Source organism: Epinephelus moara, chromosome 17, assembly GCF_006386435.1.
Source record: "Epinephelus moara isolate mb chromosome 17, YSFRI_EMoa_1.0, whole genome shotgun sequence".
Lineage (NCBI taxonomy): Eukaryota > Metazoa > Chordata > Actinopteri > Perciformes > Serranidae > Epinephelus > Epinephelus moara.
Window position 1 is genome coordinate 2,766,027 of NC_065522.1, and position 21,570 is coordinate 2,787,596.

Sequence of the window (21,570 nt, forward strand, 5' to 3'; positions counted from 1 at the left end):
GGGGGCAAACACTTTTTCACACAGGGCCATGTAGCTTTGGATTTTTTTCTTCCTCATTAATAAAACCCTTCATTTAAAAACTGCATTTTGTGTTTACTTGTGTTATCTTTGACTAATGTTTAAATTTGTTTGATGATCTGAAACATTTAAGTGTGGAAAACATGCAAAAAAGTAAGAAATCAGGAAAGGGGCAAACACTTTTTCACACCACTGTATATCACGATATTTATACAAGGGGAAAAAAGAGAAAATTTATTGTTAAAAATAGCTATTTTATTCAAAAATATTGCATGTACACTGTACAGCATGTTATTTTTAACTTGGAAGAGTATCATAAAGTATCATAAACAAATCAGTGCAGTTGAACATGTGATTTCATCAAATAGAAATAATGTAAACTCAAAAACACACAATCCCTCACTCACAGATACACAGAGGTTGACAATCTTGACATCAAGGAGACACTAACACTTTCTCAGAACAGGAGATGAGGAGACGAAAGCTCCGGTCCTGCGCTTTAATGTGATATGTGTGGCATTTCTGTGCGACCCTGCATTCGCGAGTAATCCATCCAAGAGTAATGTGTGTGCAAAGCTGTATAAAAGCTCTGTTATACATAATTTTAGTGTAATTTTATCTTTTTTTCCGCTGTGAAAACATTGGACTACCGACAGGTGCTTGGTCTTGTTGGAAAGCTACAGTTTTGCTGTTTCACGTGATATGCGTGGCTTTTCGCTATGACGAACGGTCACGGAGAAAATCCACAGAGAAGAACAATCAATCTCCTTACTTTATTCGCCATTCTAGCATTTCTGTTCACTTCTCTCGTTTCCTCTGGTCATGCACGGGTCAGAGTCGGAGACTGAGAGGCTGAGCTGCAGGAGTCTGCTCTCACCTCCACGCGCAGTTGTACGCAAAGGATTATGGGGAATGTAGTCGCACAGTCATATTACTGGCTCTGTAGGAGAACGCAGCTATTTAACTACCGTGGCATTCCCACAACGGTATCGAGAATTTATTTTATCGCGACACCGCAAAATTCGATATATCGTTACATGCCTAGTCAAAGGTCAAGGTCAGTGTGATCTCACAAAATATGTTTTTGGCCATAACTCAAGAATTCATATGCTAATTTTGACAAAACGTCACACAAATGTCTAATAGGATAAAATAATGAAGTGATGACATTTTATATCCAAATTGTCAAAGGTCAACTTCACTGTGACATCATAATGTTCTCCATAAAGCACTTTCCTCAGGAACAGAAAGGGAAATATTTGGTCAGATACTTAATTGGTAACACTCATCTTGGTGTCCACTTTGAAACTGTAATGATTTTATAGATTTTCTGTGCTGCTGGGTGAACAATGTGTGTGAAGTATCCATGTTTTCACAGACATGGATGTAAAATGTAAGAGAAACTTGACTGATGCGTGGAGGCGTACAACCGTAGGACAGTAATTCTAATTTAGCAACCTGTCATTGTGTTTTCTGCTGGGATTGCGCCATCAAAACTAGGTATTTGAAGCCAAAACACGATCTTTTCATAATCATAACCAAGTGGTTTTGTGCCTAAACCTAACCACACAATAGTCACAGCAGTGTTGAAATGTAAAGTTTTAACATATCTGTGACAACATATCCATGTTTGTAGAAATGTACAGTTCCAACATTTATTGTGGCGATAGGGTTGATTTTTTTCAGGATTCTTTTGAAATTGTGTTAAATGGATGGTATCAAAATCTGACCCTATTCCTTGTACCTTAGAGTTAGAGGTAAAATAGCTGTAGCTGTCATCTTTTTATAGTTATAGTTAGTCTGATCACAGCTGACTGGCAACAATCCAACATGTTTTGAAGACGCTGATGATTTCCTTTTTCCTGCTTTGTTGAGACTCTTACTGGAAACTGTCAGTAAATATATTAACATGCTAAGCTGTATGAGTCTTATCCTGTGATGTTGGTTCATCATTGGATGTGTTGTTTACATGGAACAAAGAGTAACCTGATAGTTCCTCCTCCTGTGTACATGGCACTGTCATTTTCTGTAACCAGTACGGGGTTTACATAGCATACTCAGTGGCTACACAGTGTTCTAGAAACTAGCTTTCACCACTGCAAGGGCCTACTCCAAATATCCTATAATATATGTACCTACTCAGTGAAACCAAAATCAGTGTGTCTTGAGTTGGTGGAGTAAATAACTTTTAGCTGCATCAAATTTTTTATAATTAAACAGAAATTCAACTGGAAACCATCCAGATGAGAAATTATACGTAGTTAAATGTATCAGTCATCTTCATAAGTTTGATCTTTTCATCAGAAGATAAAGGAACAAAGGGCTGGGACTCCCTGTGGCTGCCTGCCGTGTTTTGAGCACATGACTTCACCTTCGATATTGTACAAAGTTTAGGTTTCATGGAAGAATGGTTTAAGGTACCATGTTACTATGTGCTGTTCTGGTCTGAATATAGTAAATGGCATTAATTACAAGACACCACTTTGTAACACCCATTGAAGATGAAAAACATTCTGAAAGGTGCAGTGTGTAGGAATTAGGGGCATCTTTAGGCACAAATTAAATATAACAGGAATGTCCTGATCGTATTTTTTCACCCTGATACCGATCCAAATCGCTTAATATTGAGTATCTGCTGATACCAAGTCTTGATCCAATACTTCTATTTTCCTGTATAACACAGATGTAGAATTACATTAAAGTTATTAAAATCAGTCCAATGTATAGCCTCTGCTTGATGATTAAATAGCCCTGCAATGCATAAATATCCTGCATCCAAGTTGGTCCTTAATGATTTTTTTTGTTTTGTTTTTCAACTTCCATGCCTGAGATAGCTGTAGCTGGAGGCATTATGTTTTTGGTTTTCCTGCAAACCCATTCTTGTGAATGCGATATCTCAAGAACACCTTGAGGGATTTTTTTTGGATTTGACATAATAACCACTTGAGACTCAACAATGAACTGATTAGATTTTGGTGGTGAAAGGTCAAGGTCAGCTTGACCTTGCATCCGTCCCATGCTCGTGAGTGCAATATCTCACAAACACCTTAAGAGAACTTCTTCAAATTTGGCAAAAGCATCTACTTGGACTTAACAGTGAACTGATTAGATTTTGGTGGTCAAAGGTCAACGTCAATGTGACCGTCTCATTCTTGTGAACCTGATATCTCGCAAAGACCACAGGGGAATTTTTTCAAATTTGGCACAAACGCTCATTTGGACTGATCAATGAACTTATCAGAATTTGGTGGTCGAAGATCAAGGTCAGTGTGACCTCACAAAACATGTTTTTGGCAATAAATAAAGAAATCAAGTAAATCTTGGCTGTCCACCTTAAAACTTGGGTGTCCACCTTAAAACTGTGCTGATTGTATAGATATGTGCTGGCAGCAATATGTTTTAATTATGATTGATGATAATGATTGATTTATTAAAATGCTTTATGGGCATTCTCTAATTTCTGTTCATGGTTCAACGTCCATTTTACATGAATTCTCATGTAAATCAGCATCAGTTTGCTGCTGCAGAGCAGACCTGTCCCCTCAACTACAGAGGCTAAATAAATTGTCTGAATATTAGGTTAATGTTTTCAGAGAAAAAAAAAGAGACAACAGCTTTCATTAAAGATCAGATATAGTTAGGGCTTCACATCTGTACAGATGTTATTTTAAGAATCCTCCCCTCCCACTGACCATAAGTCTCTGTGATGCTAAACACTTCAATAACTTCAACTTCAATAATTAAAACAGTTCAGTGTTAAATTACAGTACACTACAGTAGTTTATGATACAGTTAGAATGGGGAAAAATGTGAATAATTGTGCTGCAGGACGATTTAAGGTGCGCCCCTAAATTTTCTGCTTGTGCTCCTAAAATTTTCAGGTAATGAATGATTATTACATACATTGAAAAGAATTCTATTTCATGTCTCCATCTACTGGTAGGCCATCACAATCAGAGTATGCATGCAAAATATGATGTTAATTCCACTATAGAAGAGACTTGATGATAACTAAAATTAGGTGGGTAAAAAAAGTGGATATATCCATATCAATATCAGTTATTGGCCAAATAAGTTGTTATATATTGGCATATCGGATATCTGCAAAAAATCCAATATCATCCATCCCTAAGTGGTTCCATCAAAGACTGCTCCTAGGGTTTCATCCCCTGGACTTTCTATTGTGATTCTTTGTGCTATACACTATAAACCCATTCAGTCATATTAAAATGTGATTTCGAGGTCGAAGCATCAATATCTTGGCGAATACTATATCATCGCAGGTGTCTCATCAGAGTTATGGCAGCCAGGATATGGCAACCAGAAAACACAAAAACAAAACACAATACCATAATGTGGTTTTACTGTGGTATATGTAGAAGGCAGCTCCTAATACAACAAGAAGAAAATTCAGTTCGGAATTTTACCTAATTTGTCATTCTTCTACAGAGTTATTTGGTCATTAGTTTCATTCCATACTGTCTGTCTCTTCATCTAGCAGACTTGAGCAGACCGGCCTCTAATAAGAATACTCAAAATTGGTCTTTAACTCTTCTCTTTATGAAAGGTGGTGATGTTTTTATACTACTAGGGTTTAATGAGCCTATTCTAACTGAAGACTGAAGCTAGACTGTTCCGAGCTGGATGGGTCACACATGTTCACAGCAATGGACTGACTCACTGACACTCGCCGTTCTTGACAGCAACTCTCAAACACAACGCTCCACTTTTCCCTCCACAGCAGAGAAGAGGGATTGTTTGGACACTAAGTCTTGTCACTTCTGCCCTGTCCTGTCTGTCTACCTGTCTGTCCACTCTGTCCCTCCAGATCAACAACAAGGCCAATGTGGTCACCAGCCCCAAAGAACCTGTCCCCACTCCTTCTCTGGTACACTGTGTCCCTGCCTTGCTGCCTGCATGTTTGCATGCCTGTCTGTCTCTGTCTAACTGTCTATCTGTCTGTCTGTCCTGATTGCACAGCTCTGTTGAGCTCCACTTCTTTTCCACTTCATTGCCGATGGTGACTGTTTTTTTGTTTTTGTTTTTTCCTTTTTTTCCATAAAGCTAAGAACCACAGATGTTTTCAGTGGTTGTGTAACGAGCTGTCCACATGCACTTCTGGATTGCTGTATTGCATTGCCACATTGCTGTACATGGGCTACATTTTCCTTTGTTGTTGATGGCTGTAATGGCAACACTGGGGCCATTGCATGTCAACTGTGGCTTATGTGCTGTTGCCACAGGTTTCAAGCAGTTGTTGTCAATGAAACTAGAGACAACACTGGTTTTCTACTGGGTTGTTTTTTAGATTTTTAGAGATGGAGGAGCTGCTTTCACTTGCTAACACATGCCCAGGTGTATGTCATTGAAAAGGCCTGCCCTTAATCCCAGTCAATTGTGCGCAAAGAACTGTGGGTACTTAATGCCCGATGAGGATACACACATGCATCCCTGTAAGTACTCTAAAGAAAGGACTCGGCCCTCTGTAGGGTTCAAAGGATCCTTGTCATTGGAATGGTCCTTCGGTGGGATTCGATAAAGTAGCCATGCTAAAATTAAGCGGGTTTAGGATACTTCCTAGACTTTGACAAGCACCAACTGAGTGCCCTTGATAAATCAGTGATATTGCAGGTTTATGTCATGCTTTTTTTCTGAGAAGGGCTTTTTGTCTGTTTGGTATAAACTACGTTACCCATGAGCCAGGCAGAGACTTGAATCAAAACATTGTTGCGAACTGGGAACAAAAAACTCCACACTATACTTGCTTCATCCAAAATTGACCCAAAATCCAAAAGTGAATTACTTATCAGTCCAACAACTACTGACTTTCACCCGAAAGGCCGGTGTTCATGTTCTCTAAGATTATAAAGCCAAACCCTGTTCTTTTTTCCTAAACCCAACCACATGCTTTTGTTTCCTAAACCCAAACATGTGCGTGTCTTGGCTGAACGTAACTGTGCGTTTGTTGTTGAAGGAAAAAAACGTCAATTTACGGTGTTGTAGGGACGTAATGCGTTTATTTTGAAAGAGACTGTTTGCAAACTGTACATTTCCTGTGAAAATGGGAATTTCAGTGTATTTTGAAAACAGACGATGCATGTAACAGGCTGAAGTTGACACAGTGTCCCAGAATGTCATCAACCAAAGCACCCAGGGTACCTTGTATGTAATATCTTGATGTGGAAAGTCCATTATCAAACGTCGATATGTGCTGAGGTCGGAGTGAGAATGTGTTGTCTAAAGAGCGTTAGCTTGTTGTTAGCATCACATGCAACAGAATTTTCAGCTTGATAATGGCATGATTTTAACTGAAATGCACCAAGGGATTTGTATTCAACTTGTCTCCTTAATGGGATAGTTTATCTCTCTTAGAGTTATGGTGCGTTTCATATGCACTGGGAATTTGTAAATACTGAGTTGCTAGTCGGAAATTTCAACAAAGTTCCTTTAAAGGACCGGCACAGTTGGGCAGTGGTTAGTACTGTCACCTCACAGCAAGAGGGTTCCAGGTCTGAATCCACTGGCTGGCTGGGGCTAGCCTGGAAATCCAGACTCAAATCTAGAAAGATTTTGAGTCTGGCCCTCACCGATACACCCTTCCTACCCAAGGGGCGGCAGTTACTGAGGCATATTAAATGCCACTGCACACAATTGGATAGCACAATAGCCAATCAGAGCAAAAAACAAGGTGACATATTCATTGCAGTAAGCCCCATTGGTTTGCTGACCAGTGGGGTTAACTGATATGTTATGCTTTTGCTGTATCCCGTCGGCAAAACGGCAAAAACGTCCTTCCTGAAAGCGAAGGCTTCTCGGGCAGTCCTCTGTTCCTCTCTCAAGGAAAAAGATAAGTGTAATTGGCTTAGCGTTTCTTCCAAAGCTAAATTGAATGGGTACGGTTCTTCTGCAGCTGCCATCTTGGCTGTTTACTTTTCGACTCCTATGACGCAGCGCTGTCGTCATCATGTTACGCCCGCCCAGAGCCTGCCTCTGTCAGATAGACTGATCTGATTGGTCCAATTTGTGATTCAACGGGCTCTGCTCGTCGGGGCCAGATTCCCGTGCAGTGCAAATTTGAATTTGCTAGGGGCGGGGCATCTGGATTTCCAGGTTAGGCTGGGGCCCTTCTGCCTGAGGTTTGCATGTTCTCATGTCAGCATGGGTTTTCTCTGGGTTCTCCTGCTTCTTCCCACAGTCAAAAGACATGCAGGCTAGGTTAATTGGTGACTCTAAAATTGCCTGCAGGTAGGCGTGAACGGTTGTCTGTCTCTATGTTTAAGCTTCGTAGTTGTCCGGCAACCTGTCCATGGTGTACCCAGCCTCTCGCCCAATGACAGTTGAGATAGGCTCCAGCTGTTGTAATACACTGTTTATTTTAAGTGCTGCACTTATTCATAGACAGTATATTACATACAGTAGGTGTTAGTCCGCATGCCCCCAGTTTGGAGATGCAGGCTGGAGTCTGACATGCTATGCAATTGCTGTTTAGGGGTCAGCAGCAAAACGTATTTTAGCCACCTAAATAAAGCAATATTGATTTAAACGTATGCTATATTGAGAAAATTTTCCAACGGAAAAATGAAGCTGTTATATCAGTCTTGCTCTTGTGATTTAACATTGCTGAACCCAGGAGCTGCTGGTCTACCACTGCCTCAAAGAGTTATTTTGTTTGTATGATTGTGTGATTTTGGCATTTAAAAGGGGTAGTTATAACGCACAATAATGCAAACTAACTAACTGATCAAAGCATTGGTAGGCCAGCAGCTCCTGTAGTCAGCGAGCTAAAATTACTGTTTTTGTCAATGGAGTCTGGTGGCTTTGAAGAGAGCATAGATGAACTGAAGCCGTCTACGGTAACGTAAAGCAGTGAAAATACTCTTAATATGTTGTATTCTTAAAGTGGTATAGATTACTTTTGATGGGACTTCTTTTAGGTAGCTAAAATACATTTTGTCACTGACCCCTTCACAGCAGTGGATTGCTTAGCTTCCATGTTGGAATCCAGCCTGCTTCTACAAACTGGGGGTGTGCTGACTGACATCTACTGTTTGTAATACACTGACTATGGACAAGTACCCCATACAACCCCACCTCAAAAAATCTGAACTTTCCCATCAGGGGATTTTAGTCAAAGTGAATCATGTTACACATGTCAGCTGGGACACAGTGACACACACCAGTGTACAGCAAACGGTTTTGCAATAGCATGCGCCATATATGTAAAGGAGAAGGAGATCCATCCTGACAATTAAATTGTGTTACCTCTCTGTCCTTTCTGGTGTTGACTATTTCTTTAATGTCTTTACAGTAACATGGATATATGTTTAATGTATCTGAAGATGTGTGTAATTGGTCAAATGCCTGCCTCTTACATATTCATGTCAACCTTTTTTGAATGTTTAAGCTGTAAAACAAAAAATTATAAAAGTATTCTGCAGCTGTTTCTAAGGCACATCTGTTAACAGGTTGTTTCCATGGTGTCTGTGTTTAATGTTACTTATTGTCAAGTTTTTGTCAGTATTGGGTCATACTTGATCACCTGTGGTTAAAGACTTTACTTGATGTTCTAGGAACTGTCACAGCTTCCATTGCCATAACCTCCCAGGTATCTCTAATAGTGCTGCAGTATGCTGTAGTGATTCTGTTTTTAGTACCGACTTGCTTCCCCCGACATAGAATTTATATCTTTTCCCCTTCTTCCTTCACTACTTTTTTTTTTTTTTCCTTTTTGGCAAAATACCTTTCTGTCAAGCATTCTTCCTAACTCTCTTCCATTCTGCATTAACCTCTCTTCCTACTGTCGGCCCTCTCAAATCAGGAGCCTCAAACCACTGTTATCCACAACCCAGCTGATGGAAACAAGGTATACGGCTGATCAGATGCTGGTCTGGTATGGAGCTATATTTGTGTCTTTATTACATGCGAGAAAATAAATGATATGAGAGAGAGAGAAAATGTTTTCACACTGATAGCAAAAAAATAATATTTGAAAGTAAAAAAAAGTTTTTTGAGAGAGTTTTTTTCTTGGAAATCATTTTTTAAATCTCAGATTATTTTTTTTTATATTCTATGACAAAATACTTTATCTCAAAACTTTTTTTAGTCTCAAATATTATCATTTTTTGCTATCAGTGTGAAAACTTTTTCTCAAATATTTTTTTTTCTCTCAAACATTTTTTTTCCCTCTCATATCATTTATTTTCTCGCATGTAATAAAGACACAAATATAGCTCCATAGTCTGGAGCTCTAATTTGCTGCTGATGTGTGTGCCATTTAGAGTAGAGCCTTAACGTTGCTTCTGATGATGTTTGTGTACCATTGGATGTTACTTACACTCGACATGTCGTGATAAAACAAGGGACTATGGTATTACTGTGAAACAGTGCATGCTGTTATCAACTGTTGCATGTAATTCTTTGACTTAACATTTGTCATCAATGTGTACGGTTTTGTATATAACTTCCTAAGCTGGATATTTATGTGATTGTTATGATGTAAGATCTGGACATAAAAATGAGTTTGTTTTATCTTACAAAGCATGTACAGCCAAAATGTTGTCAGTTTTATAGTTGTGTCCGAGACACTGGGATTATGCATGCTTTTGGAACAGAATAAACACCATGCAATGCCATGATTACCAAAGTTGTTTCAAGCCTTAACAGAATAGCCTGGAGTCCATCTGCCAAGTCTTTGCAGATGTATGGATCTGTGTGGGAATACGTGCATGCTTGTATATTTTGCTTTGTGAAGTGACATGATGGTGATGTGGCTCATAGTGTAGCATACAGTATACGTTCTTGTGCATAGTAACAGTGTTGTGTAGTACCATACAGGAGGAAAGAGTCCAGCTGTTTGCTTAAGTCATCACTTATATAAATGTAATATTCTGCTTTTTTGTGTTTGTGTTCATCCACAAGCAATGTAAGGGTCATTGTACAATGTGTCATCCAACATGGGATCACTTCTTATGTAACAAAGGGTTGGAGAGGGTGAATGTGAATGTTGTAGAATGTGTAGTTTCCATATAAAGGATAATTCAATTTAGTATTACCCATCATTCCCACTGGTAATAGTAAGAACTTGTTAATTGCTGAGATCTGGGAAAATTTACATGTCTCTAAAAAGTCAAGATGTTTGGAGAAACATGAGCAGTCAAGCAACCAGACAGTGTGTAAATAAAACCCATTATATTAGCTGAGGTAAGGAAACTTATTTGGAAGGAAAATGAATGCAAAAGTACAATTCTTACCCAAACTATCTGCTCTCTAGTTTAGATGGACTTCCTGTTTCAACATTAATCTATTAGACTTACTATATTGACCAATATAAATATATTGGCTGTATCAATAATATTGTTTGACATACGTTTATCACAGATATTTTTGTACTGGCATATATGTATGCACCAATGATACTGTAAAAGGATGAATGGTTATTGGCCATGATATTCAACATTTTTACAAATACTGAAATTGTTATGTATCCAGTAGCTGATAAATGAATTGACAATGCACTTCTTTGACTTTGGGTTGGATGATATGAAAAAAAATCAAATATCACAATATTTTTGACAAAATACTTCAATAACGATATTGCGACAATACTGTATTGACTGTTGGTAATTGCACAAAATATGCATACAATGTCTGTGACAGTCTGTGACAACAGGGGTCAGCACGCCCAGGTCCCCGCCCCTGCCTGTTGCCTGGTACACAATGCACACAATGCCTCATACTACTTTTCGCCACTGTCCTATTTCCAGCCTTGCTGCCCCTGAATTAAATGCCTTTTTCCCCCACTTGCTCTCTGCTTGTACATACGAGCTCCTGTAGCAGCTCTGTTTCTCTGCTCCTATGGCAGCTCGACTCCTCTTCTAACCATGGATGCATAAAGAGAGCTCTGTCACTGTTGCTCTGTCTCGTGCATGACAAAGACTGGATGACGAGACTCGTTGAGGTCGAGAAATATCCCAAACTAAACGACCCATAGTCCCGACATTATAAAGACAGTTGCCAAAAAGATATTGCCTGGCACATCATAACTCTGGAGATTGGCTCTTCAGGTGAGAAATCAAGTTTAGTTAGGGGCTCTCTACTCATGATTTTAAGCTAATGCAGAGGTGGAAGAGGTACAGATCTTTCTGTAAAAGTAAATCTCAAATACAGCTGCTGGCAAGATATCGTGATTTGGGTAGACATGCAGGAGGAGAGTGTTCTAAATACAGAAACCTGTAACACTTGAAGTGATGGTTCTCGGGAACCTCGAACCATTCCTTGATTGAATTTACAAAACAACTATTGTATCATGATATATACCAGTACGGTGATATAAAATTACATATGCAGTTACAGAAGATTTTTTTCATATCACCCACCCACCCAAAGTCACTATATTCTCACAGCATAATATCATCACTGTTGCCACTTACCATCTATCTGGTAACAACGAGACTGTGTCAAAAGTCAAATCCCAAATTTAGATGGTGAAGTAGATAATGGTAAAATGACCTGTTGTGGATGAACACTGAGCATATGGATCTCATTTGAACTCGGGTTGTTTGTCCTCAGCTTGGTTGTGCTTTTATATCAGGCTGCTTTTACTCATGTGTCTCTTATGTGTTGTTTGACAGGAGTCCAGTGAGAGTGCCAACACTACCATCGAGGACGAGGACGTGAGAGGTAGGGAGGTTCAGACTAACCAACACAAACTAGCCTTCAGTTAACAGGAAAACTCCCAGGCGCCTCTTTAAAACTCTTTCCTCTCAATCTATTAACAAGTGCTGATATTTGAAGTTTTTACCTCACAGTTTAAGGTCACCTCTCTTCTCCCTCTGTGGGTGCACTGCATTATATGTTTTTCACTGGTTGTGTCTGTTGCATGATGGTGTTGCATGTTTTATAATTAATGTCTTTCAGTATCAACATGTTTCATTTCTCATGGTCCATATGTCTTTATTTTAATTCAATTCAATTCAATTTTATTTATAAAGCCCAAAATCACAAATCATAATTTGCCTCACAGGGCTTTACAGCATACGACATCCCTCTGTCCTTAGGACCCTCACAGCGGATACATGTCATGTCTGGCCCAGTACCATGTACATGAACTATGGCAGAATAAATCTACTAGGGACCCCCAGGCTGTCACATAAGTTATCTGTCACATCATTCAGGCACAAATTTATTTCAGTCAACCAACTCCCATGAAATGGATTATTATGTGAGTGGACAATATTTGGTTGGTTCTGAGCTTGTTATTCCGGTGGTGGTGGACCCTACTTGAAAATGTTTTCAAATTACTAAAGACCAACTGACAAATAATTCATATTTTCATATTGGGGCCCCTGAGGGTCTGATGCATTCACCTGGTTTGCTTAGATGGTAATTTAGCATTAACTTAAACTCACTTTTGAATGTAAAACCAATAACCAGATTTCTGGAAGTCTAGACATGCACACTTTGATCTAGGTCAATTACAAGTTTTCTATGAATATTATAACAATTTCAATATTACAAAACATATTGGCTAATATTGTTGATATATGTATGCATAGGTTGGTAGGGTGCTTAGCCTGGAAGTATTAATTAAATATTCAATCAATCAATCAATCAATTTTATTTATAAAGCCCAATATCACAAATCACAATTTGCCTCACAAGGCTTTACAGCATACGACATCCCTCTGTCCTTAGGACAGCTGGAGTTGGATTGTCAACTGCAACGCTGTTGACCGCATCAGTGATTTTTTTCCATACTGCCTTTTTCCAGCATCCTTTGATGCCACTTTTCAGGCTGCTAGATAGAAACAGTTTAATTGGACCTGGAATGTCAGCGTTTCCACTTCTAGCTCAGAGAAATTCTCCTCTCATATTACAACTCAATGGACGAGGCCTCTAAACCCAGAATATATTGGAGCAGGATATTTAAATGACTGTTGTTTTCAACTGCTATATTTATCAAGGCCCGATCATTCTTACGCTGTTTTAGCCTGGATAAAAATGTTTCATGCATCACACACGAACACTATCGTTGGATGATTTCTGTGCTAGGATCTGAGCTGGTTTGTATGTTAGATTAATAAATGAGGGCCAGTATGTGTCTTTAGGCATTTTCGGACCAAACAGTTCTGGAGACTCGATTAATCTCAAGAATTTATCCAGTAATCATGACAAAATTTCACACAAATGTCTAATAGAATAACATGATGAAATGATGACATTTTATATCCAAAAGGTTGAAGGCCAGCTTCACTGTGGCATCATAATGTTCTGCAAAAAACACTTTTCTGGCCATTATTCAACTCTCAGGAACAGAAGGAGAGACATTTGGTTAGATACTGAATTGGTGACACTAATCTTGGGTGTCTACCTTGAAACTGTACTAACTGTATAAATCTTCTGTGCTGCTGGGTTTAAGATCTATGTGAAGCATCTATGTTTTAGAATATGTAACTTATTTACAGCAGCATTTGAAGCATTATCAACTGTAATGGCTACATATGAGTCTGGACAGACATGGATGTAAACTCTGGGTCCATGTCATTAGTTCGACAGCCCATTGGTTCGACATCCCATTAGTCCGACTGTCCGCGGTGCTGAACGGCTCGCAGCGGGCGTATGGTGCGCCGCAACCGACTTGAGGCGGAGCAGGCTCACGGCTTATGTGTTTGTCACTTTCTTTTTCATTTTAACCCACACCATGATCTTTTCCTGACCCTAACCAAGTGGTTTTTGTGCCTAAATCTAACCAGACCTTAACCACAGGGCATCATGATGATTTCGGAACGGACTTCGGAACAATGAGTTAAATATGGTCAGAACAATGGGCTGTCGGAACAATGGGCTGTCGAACCGATGGGCAGTTCCCGTAAACTCTAACTGCAACTGGACTGGTTCGCAGAGGCATACAGCTGCAAGACCAATAGGACCAATCAATCAATCAATCAATCAATCAATTTTATATATAAAGCCCAATATCACAAATCACAATTTGCCTCAGAGGGGCTTTACAGCATAAAACATCCCTCTGTCCTTAGGACCCTCACAGTGGATAAGGAAAAACTCCCCCCAAAAAACCCTTTAACGTGGAATGCCGCATTGGCTGTGTGTAACTTATAATGTCTTGACCAGTCACCATACACTTATGTCAATCAGGGTTCCTGCTCTTGGAGAGTACCTGAAATAGAAACATAAAGTCCCTCAGAACGGCATTTAAAAAAACACACTAATTTGTAGTTCCTTTGGTGCGAACACAACAAAAAGGATGTTCTTAGAGCTGTGAAAAAGTTCCTCTGGTCCAAAAACACCTTATATGTAGGCTCAAATAATCAGGCAAATATTGGTGAAGCTGTATATGACATTCAGAGCATATGTATGATTCAGAGACTGAGCCAGGGTTGTCTGCATACAGCTCTTAACATAGAGATGGGTGACCAAGTGGCTAGCTGCTAACACTGCGAACAGTTTTAACAATGGCAACAGTGCTGACAGAGCTAATGGTGTTAACCATGGGTGGGGGAACTGGAGGGTGGGCGCTTTGCATCTGACGAAAACAGCTTTCCTTTCACGTCAGCATTATACGCCATTGGTCAGCCTTATTGTGTAATGCTGCCCAGCGACGTCAGGGAGACACATGTCCTGACAACAGTGTAAGTTAAGGGGGTGAAAAGTCTGAGTAGGGTGGATGGGAGAAGAGGTAGATGGGTCAACAACCACTATCATCTGGGAAGCTGGTGTTTGCTTTCTGTAGGATTGTAAAGCCAAATCCTGTTCTTTTTTCCTAAACCCAACCATGTGCTTTTGTTGCCTGAACCCAACCACATGGGTTTGTTGCCTGAACCCAACCACATGCATTTGTTGCCGAAATTCAACCACGTGCGTTTGTTGCATAAAACCCAGCTATGCCCATGTGTTGCCTAAATGGAACCACAAGCATTTGTTGTTGAAGGAAAAAAGCATCAATTCATGATGTTGTACTAACAGAGCGCATTTATTTTGAAAGAGACTGTTTGCAGACTGTACATTTCCTGTGAAAACGTGTATTTTGAAATCAGACAATACATGGAACAGGCTGAGGTTGACATGGCGTCCCCGGACATTAACAACCAACCTACCCAGGTACCTTGCACATCATATGTCGACGGGCAAAGTCCATGACCAAACATCGATATGTAATGAGGTTGGATTGAGAATATGTTGTTTGCTGCTATATAAGTGTTTTGAATGTCATATGAAGCTCTTTTGAGGTTAGCGCTGAAAACTTAACAATCCCCAAAGTGCACAAGTCTGAGTTACACTCATCTCTATTGAAGCCATGCACCATTTGAAGGCTGTACAGCCAAACCGGGACTCCAAAAAGACTTGCAGTAGAGATCAGGCCTTCAGTAGTTGGCTATAATACCAACCAACCATTGGAAAAATATGAGCAGACAATCACCTGATACCTGGCAGTTTATAGATTGTAGTATGACAGAGAGCAAGGGGAAGGAGCTTTGTGCTTGAGTTCAGTGAAATGGATATTTGAGATATTTGTTCTAGCTGTCCAAAGAGTAAAATTGATTTGTGATTGTGAGTCTTTCGGTTTGTGTTTTAGGAGTGTTCACTACAGTAGTTACCTTTCACTACTTTCAATCTGTCAAACAAATGAGATATGAATCTTTTCACATTTAGTTAAAAGGTTTATTCTATTGTCATCTAAGCATTAACTAATTTCCTAAGGCCCCCCACATTCGAATCTTACCTTGTAGTGCGTGTAATTGTGTGTATATGTCTTGGCATATGTGCGTCATTGTCATTGATGGATGATTGGGATTGTAATTTTATTCAGCTAAGCTCTGAAATTGCTTTACACCACTGTCCTTATTATAGTGTTCAGGAGCACATCTTCAGTTTATATCCAAGGAGGACTTTTTTCCTCATCACATCTCTCTGATATTATTCTTTTATATCATACTATAATATAGCTATTTCTCTGTCTGGCATTTGTGGCCCCAATCAGAGACTCAGTCTACAAAGATGCTTAGAAATTTTTATGAAATGAGTGGCAGGTTATAATCTTGGTATCTTTTGTGATTTCAGCAGTGAGTCCCTTGTGGAGAAGCTGTCTGTGGCAGGGAGTGGCAAAATAAAAGTGCAAGATTTGCAATGAGGGCAACTATCAATTCAATCAATCAATTTTATTCCTAAGCCCAATATCACAAATCACAATTTGCCTCACAGGGCTTTACAGCATACGACATCCCTCTGTCCTTTGGACCCTCGCAGCGGATAAGGAAAAACTCCCGAAAAAAAACCTTTAATGGGGAAAAAAATGGTAGAAACCTCAGGAAGAGCAACTGAGGAGGGATCCCTCTTCCAGGATGGACAGACGTGCAATAGATGTCGTACACAACAGATCAACATAATAAATTAACAGTAATCCATATGACAAACAACATTAATGAAAGTAATAATATTATAATTATAATTATGGCTATTGTGGTACAATAAGTTGAAAGTATATATTAATATATATATAAGATAGTATACATATGTGCCAATACACGTGTATAATAACGGTAGAAGTATGACTAATGATAACAGCAGCAGCAGGATCAGGCAGGACCATGGCAGCAGCACAACCACACACGTCACACTATCCAGGCAGAGCTGCGATATAAGTTAACCTGCGAGACAGTGGAGCACAAAGGCTCCGGAAAAGAAGCCAAGTTAGTGACATGTAGTATGGCTTTAGTAGAGCTTTATAAGTTAACAATAGGACTTTAAATTCAATTCTGGATTTTACAGGGAGCCAGTGCAGAGAAGCTAAAACAGGAGAAATATGATCTTGTTTCCTAGTTCCTGTTAGTACACGTGCCGCTGCATTCTGAATTAGATGGAGAGTTTTTAAAGACTTATTAGAGCTACCTGATAATAGGGAGTTACAGTAATCCAGCCTAGAGGTAACAAAAGTGTGGACCAATTTTTCTGCATCTTTTCGGGTCAGGATAGGCCTAATTTTCGCAATATTACGCAGATGAAAAAATGCAGTCCATGAGGTTTGTTTTAAATGAGAATTAAAAGACAAATCTTGATCAAATATTACTCTGAGGTTTCTTACGGTAGTGCTAGAGGCCAGAGCAATGCCATCTAGAGAAACTATGTCATCAGATAAAGAGTCTCTGAGTTGTTTGGGGCCAAGAACAATAATTGCAGTTTTGTCTGAATTTAACATAAGGAAATTCATGCTCATCCAGGTTTTTATGTCTTTAATGCAATTATGAAGTTTAGTTAATTGATTCGTTTTTTCTGGCCTCATCGATAAATACAATTGTGTATCATCCGCATAACAATGGAAATTTACAGAGTGATTTCTAATGATGTTACCTAAAGGAAGCATATATATAGAGTGAATAGGATTGGTCCGAGCACAGAACCTTGTGGAGCTCCAAAACAAACTTTTGTACATAAGGATGATTCATCGTGAACATGAATAAACTGAAAAAGATCAGATAAATAAGATTTAAATAGCATTACCTTTTTCTTGAATGCAACTCACTTGCACTGATTTGAGTGATGGATGTGTGATAGCTTCCTATTAGTGTCAGATGCCCTCTACACTAAATGAATTTAGTCAAGTGGCCAGTATTTATTCTGTTTAGTGACATGGTTTAAAAGTGGAGGCAGTAATGTGCATAGAAGGTATTTCCATTGAGACAGGGTGAGTTAAAGCTTCAGTCATTGATTTTTTTTTAATTTTTTTTTTGGATACTTGGGGGCAGATGAACAGCAAGCTAAGACAACATCAGTTGTGTTGTTGGAGTTGTTGTGGATAACATGTTAGAAGTAGTTGTCTATTTTAACATCCACAGAGCATTAGCATTCAACTGGAGTCATTTTTGTGTCCAGTATTAACTGTATTTATGCCTCCACATCAGCAATAGCCATGGCCTAAGGCATCATGTTTTCATGTTGCCCGTCCGTACCATTCTTGTGATGCAGTATCTGAAGAATACTCATGCCTCAGATTAAGCACAAATGTCCACTTGAACGCAACAGTGAACTAGTTTAATTTTGGTGGTCAGTGGTCAAGGTCACTGCATTCTTGGAACCCATCGGCTGTATTCGGCGTCTGACTTCCAGCAGATGGCGATACAGCCTCTGGGGGCAGACCCCCGATTTTTTGGCATTCCGGTTTCATTTGGGCGGAGGAGGCGAATTTCCGTTTCCAACTTCCGTTTATATATAAGTAAATATGCTAAACCATTGCGATGGATTCAGAGTTTGCAGTGACGCCAATTATGTTCCTCCTCGTTAGTTCACCACACGGACCGTTTAACCTGGCAACAACTGCAGCCGGCTCAAACGTGACTGGTCAATATCACGCGGACTACAAACAGCCTACAACCGGAAACCAGGACTCTTCTGCTCTTCTTCCGGAGGCAAGATCTCCGGGGTTTGCCTACAGACTCTACATTCAGTGAATGTAGAGTCTGTATATAGAGACTAAGGTCACTGTGACCTTGAGTCTGACTCATTCGCATTAATGTGATAATCTCAAAAAAGTCTGAAGGGGATTTCCTCAAACTTGGCACAAACGTCCACTTGGACTCAACAATGAACTAATTATATTTTGGTCGTCAAAGCTAAAAAGTCAAGTTAACTGTGACCTGGTCCGTCTCAATTTCATGGACGGGATATCTTAAGAACATCTTGAGTGAATTCCTTCAAATTTGGCACAAAAGTCCACTTAGACTCAAGGATGAACTGGTTAGAATTTGGTCGTCAAAGGTCACTGTGACCTCATGTTTGTGGCCATAACTCAGTAATTATGACAAAATTTCACACAAAAGTTTAAGTCTAGCCATTATTCAAAATCATATCTCAGGAACAGAAGGGGAGGCATTTGGTCAGATACTGACTTGGTGACACTAATCTTGGATGTGTGCTGATTGTATAGATCTTATGTGCTGCTGGGTTGAAGATGTGTGTGAAGCATCCATGTTTTAGAACATCTTTGCAGCAACATCTATATTTGAAGAACTGTGCATTTTCTATGGAGGAATACAACCACAAGGTGGGAATTCTAGTTTTGGCTCTGATTGGGTCTCCACCAGGTCCTGAAAAACATATCTGTCTTTTTAGCTTTTAGTTGTTTGACTCTCCATCAGTAAAATCATCTTTTTCTGCTCTTTAATACTGTAGGCAGGAAGTGCACAGTCTAAAAAAAACGACATCTGCTGCTGCTTGAAATGACATTGATGAGGTTGTGGGTTGATAAATTACTATGACGGAGGCCAAAAAGAAATTAAAGATCCATCCACCCATTTTCAACCGCTTATCCAAGACTGGGTCGCGGGGGCAGCAGGCTGAGCAAAGTACTCCAGACATCCCTCTACCCAGCAATGCTTTCCAGGTCCTGCTGGGGGATCCTAAGGTGTTCTCAGACCAGATGAGATATATAATCCCTTCAGTGTGTTCTGGGTCTGTCTCAGAGCCTCCTACCAGTTGGGCATGCCTGGAACACCTCTAAAGGAGGCGCCCAGGAGGCATCTTAAACAGATGCCTGAGCCACCTCAACTGACCCCTTTCGATGTGAAGGAGCAGCAGCTCTACTCCGAGCTCCCTCCTGATATCCGAGCTTCTTATCTCTATCTCTAAGGCTGAACCTAGCCACCCTACGGAGGAAACTCATTTCGGCCGCTTGTATCAGCGATCTTATTCTTTTGGTCACTACCCAAAGCTCTAGACCATAGGTGAGGGTTGGGACGTAGATGGACCAGCAAATCGAAAGCTTTGCCTTCTGACTCAGCTCTTTCTTCACCACGACAGTCCAGCACAGAGCCAGCACCAAACTGCTGATCCATCTCACACTCCATTCTACCCTCACTCGTGAACAAGACCCCAAAATACTTGAACTCCTTCACTTGGGGCAGTAACTTACTACCAACCCAAAATGAAAGATTATTCTAAGATTTATTTATATGCTGATGAAGACTAAAACAGAGCCAAAGGAAGCCTAAATATTGGACTTTGGGTGGACACGAACACAAGTCCAGAGAAAATGTAGTGTTGCTTTATGTTCATACATCAGCTATGCTAACTTTGATAAGTTGATATGGTGTGAATATTGTGCTTTCATGTTGTCCCTCTTTTCCCAAGGGGCAAAAAATAATTTATTACCAATTTAATAGTGGTGGTAGTGAATGTAGCCAAACATTACAGTTTAAAGTTTTGAGTCTTTGAATGCATCCTGTACGTGTAGTTTTGATGTGCTTGTGTACACACAGGGATGGAGAGATGAAATTAATATTGACCTTTAATGTGATCCTAACTGTTTACTTGTTTAGTTGTTATCAGTGATGCTTCTGCATTGTCACCTTCTACCTGAGGATAGAACTGACATCTTCACATCCCTGAACATTTTCACATGCTCTGTCCAAACTATTTTTTTACAGCTGCTGGAACAAACTGTAATTTCCTGCATGCTTTTCATTTACTCACCATTTCATGTTTTCCTTTTCTCCATTTCATCTTTTTCTATCATTCCTGCTTCGCCCACTTTGTTCAACATTTCCTTCTATCTATCCATTCCTCTGTCTTCCTCTGTGCCCTCTCTTCACCTCAGCACACTCTCCATCCTCCACTCCCCAAATCTATCACCTTAACCAGTTAGACCACTCCACTTCTCACAGGCCTTCCTCCCTCTCCCTCTCCCCCTCCCCCTCCCACCCCTCCTCCTTTTCATCGTTCTCCTCCTCCTACTGGTACTCTCCTAGTGTTTGGCCCAGTGGGGAGGAGTGCTGCCAGTACATCCTGTGGACACTGGCGGCTGCCTACTTGCTCCTCTTCATCACATCCTCCTTTCTGGTCTTTTTCTCTGACCATCCCACCATATGCCACTGTGGCCCACATCACACCCCCATGCAGGGGCCTGACCCCCAACACGGGGTGCCCGTGCCCAGCCTTGGCCCCACCGACTCCCAGTGTAAGTCCATATCCCAGTGCTTGGGAAGAAAGTGCAAGCAGCCCCTCCTTTTGACATCATTAAAAGTATTCAGTATTAGAGGTCGACCGATCAATCAGCCGGCCGCTCAGCCAAGATGGTACAATCCAACTGATGCATGGTGTAGTCTCCAGCCTTGCAGTCTCGAGACAGCCTCGTTGGGAGACAGTGGTTTGCATTGTATTATAAAATGCACTGGAGACGTGAAAGCAACATGCAACAAGTGCCGTGACAAGTGTGGGGCTAACGTTTGCTAATCTGGGAAGAATTCACCATCTCCAGTGCATTTTCTAATTGCCTATACTGAACAAAAATATAAACACCAGTGCTAGGAATTCTCCGTTATTCACGTGTAGAATTGGCATCATAAAGGGGCTGGAATACCTTGTCTACATGTCGAAGATACACACAGCCTCCAAGGAAATGGCCACTTTAGAATGAAAATACAGACAGTACTTATTGACCGTCATGCCGACAAGAGGTCCAGTGTAGTTTTTTAATCCACAAAACTCGTTCGGGGAAATGTAATAAAACTCCGCTAATACATTTCAAAAACGTCAGAACGGCTC

General features: G+C 40.2%; 1 protein-coding gene across 5 annotated transcripts in view; it reads left to right on the plus strand.

Annotated features, from left to right (window-relative positions):
- The window catches only part of camk2d1 (calcium/calmodulin-dependent protein kinase (CaM kinase) II delta 1), a 229,557-nt gene that overhangs the window by 193,082 nt on the left and 14,905 nt on the right, over nucleotides 1-21,570 (plus strand). For 4 of the 5 annotated variants that reach the window (XM_050066964.1, XM_050066961.1, XM_050066960.1 and 1 more), the window contains exon 14: nucleotides 11,649-11,697. In XM_050066964.1, the coding sequence (XP_049922921.1) occupies nucleotides 11,649-11,697 (49 nt within the window). Of the gene's footprint in view, nucleotides 1-8,836; nucleotides 8,882-11,648; nucleotides 11,698-21,570 lie in introns of all 5 variants that reach the window. The other variant, XM_050066965.1, reaches the window with a different exon arrangement.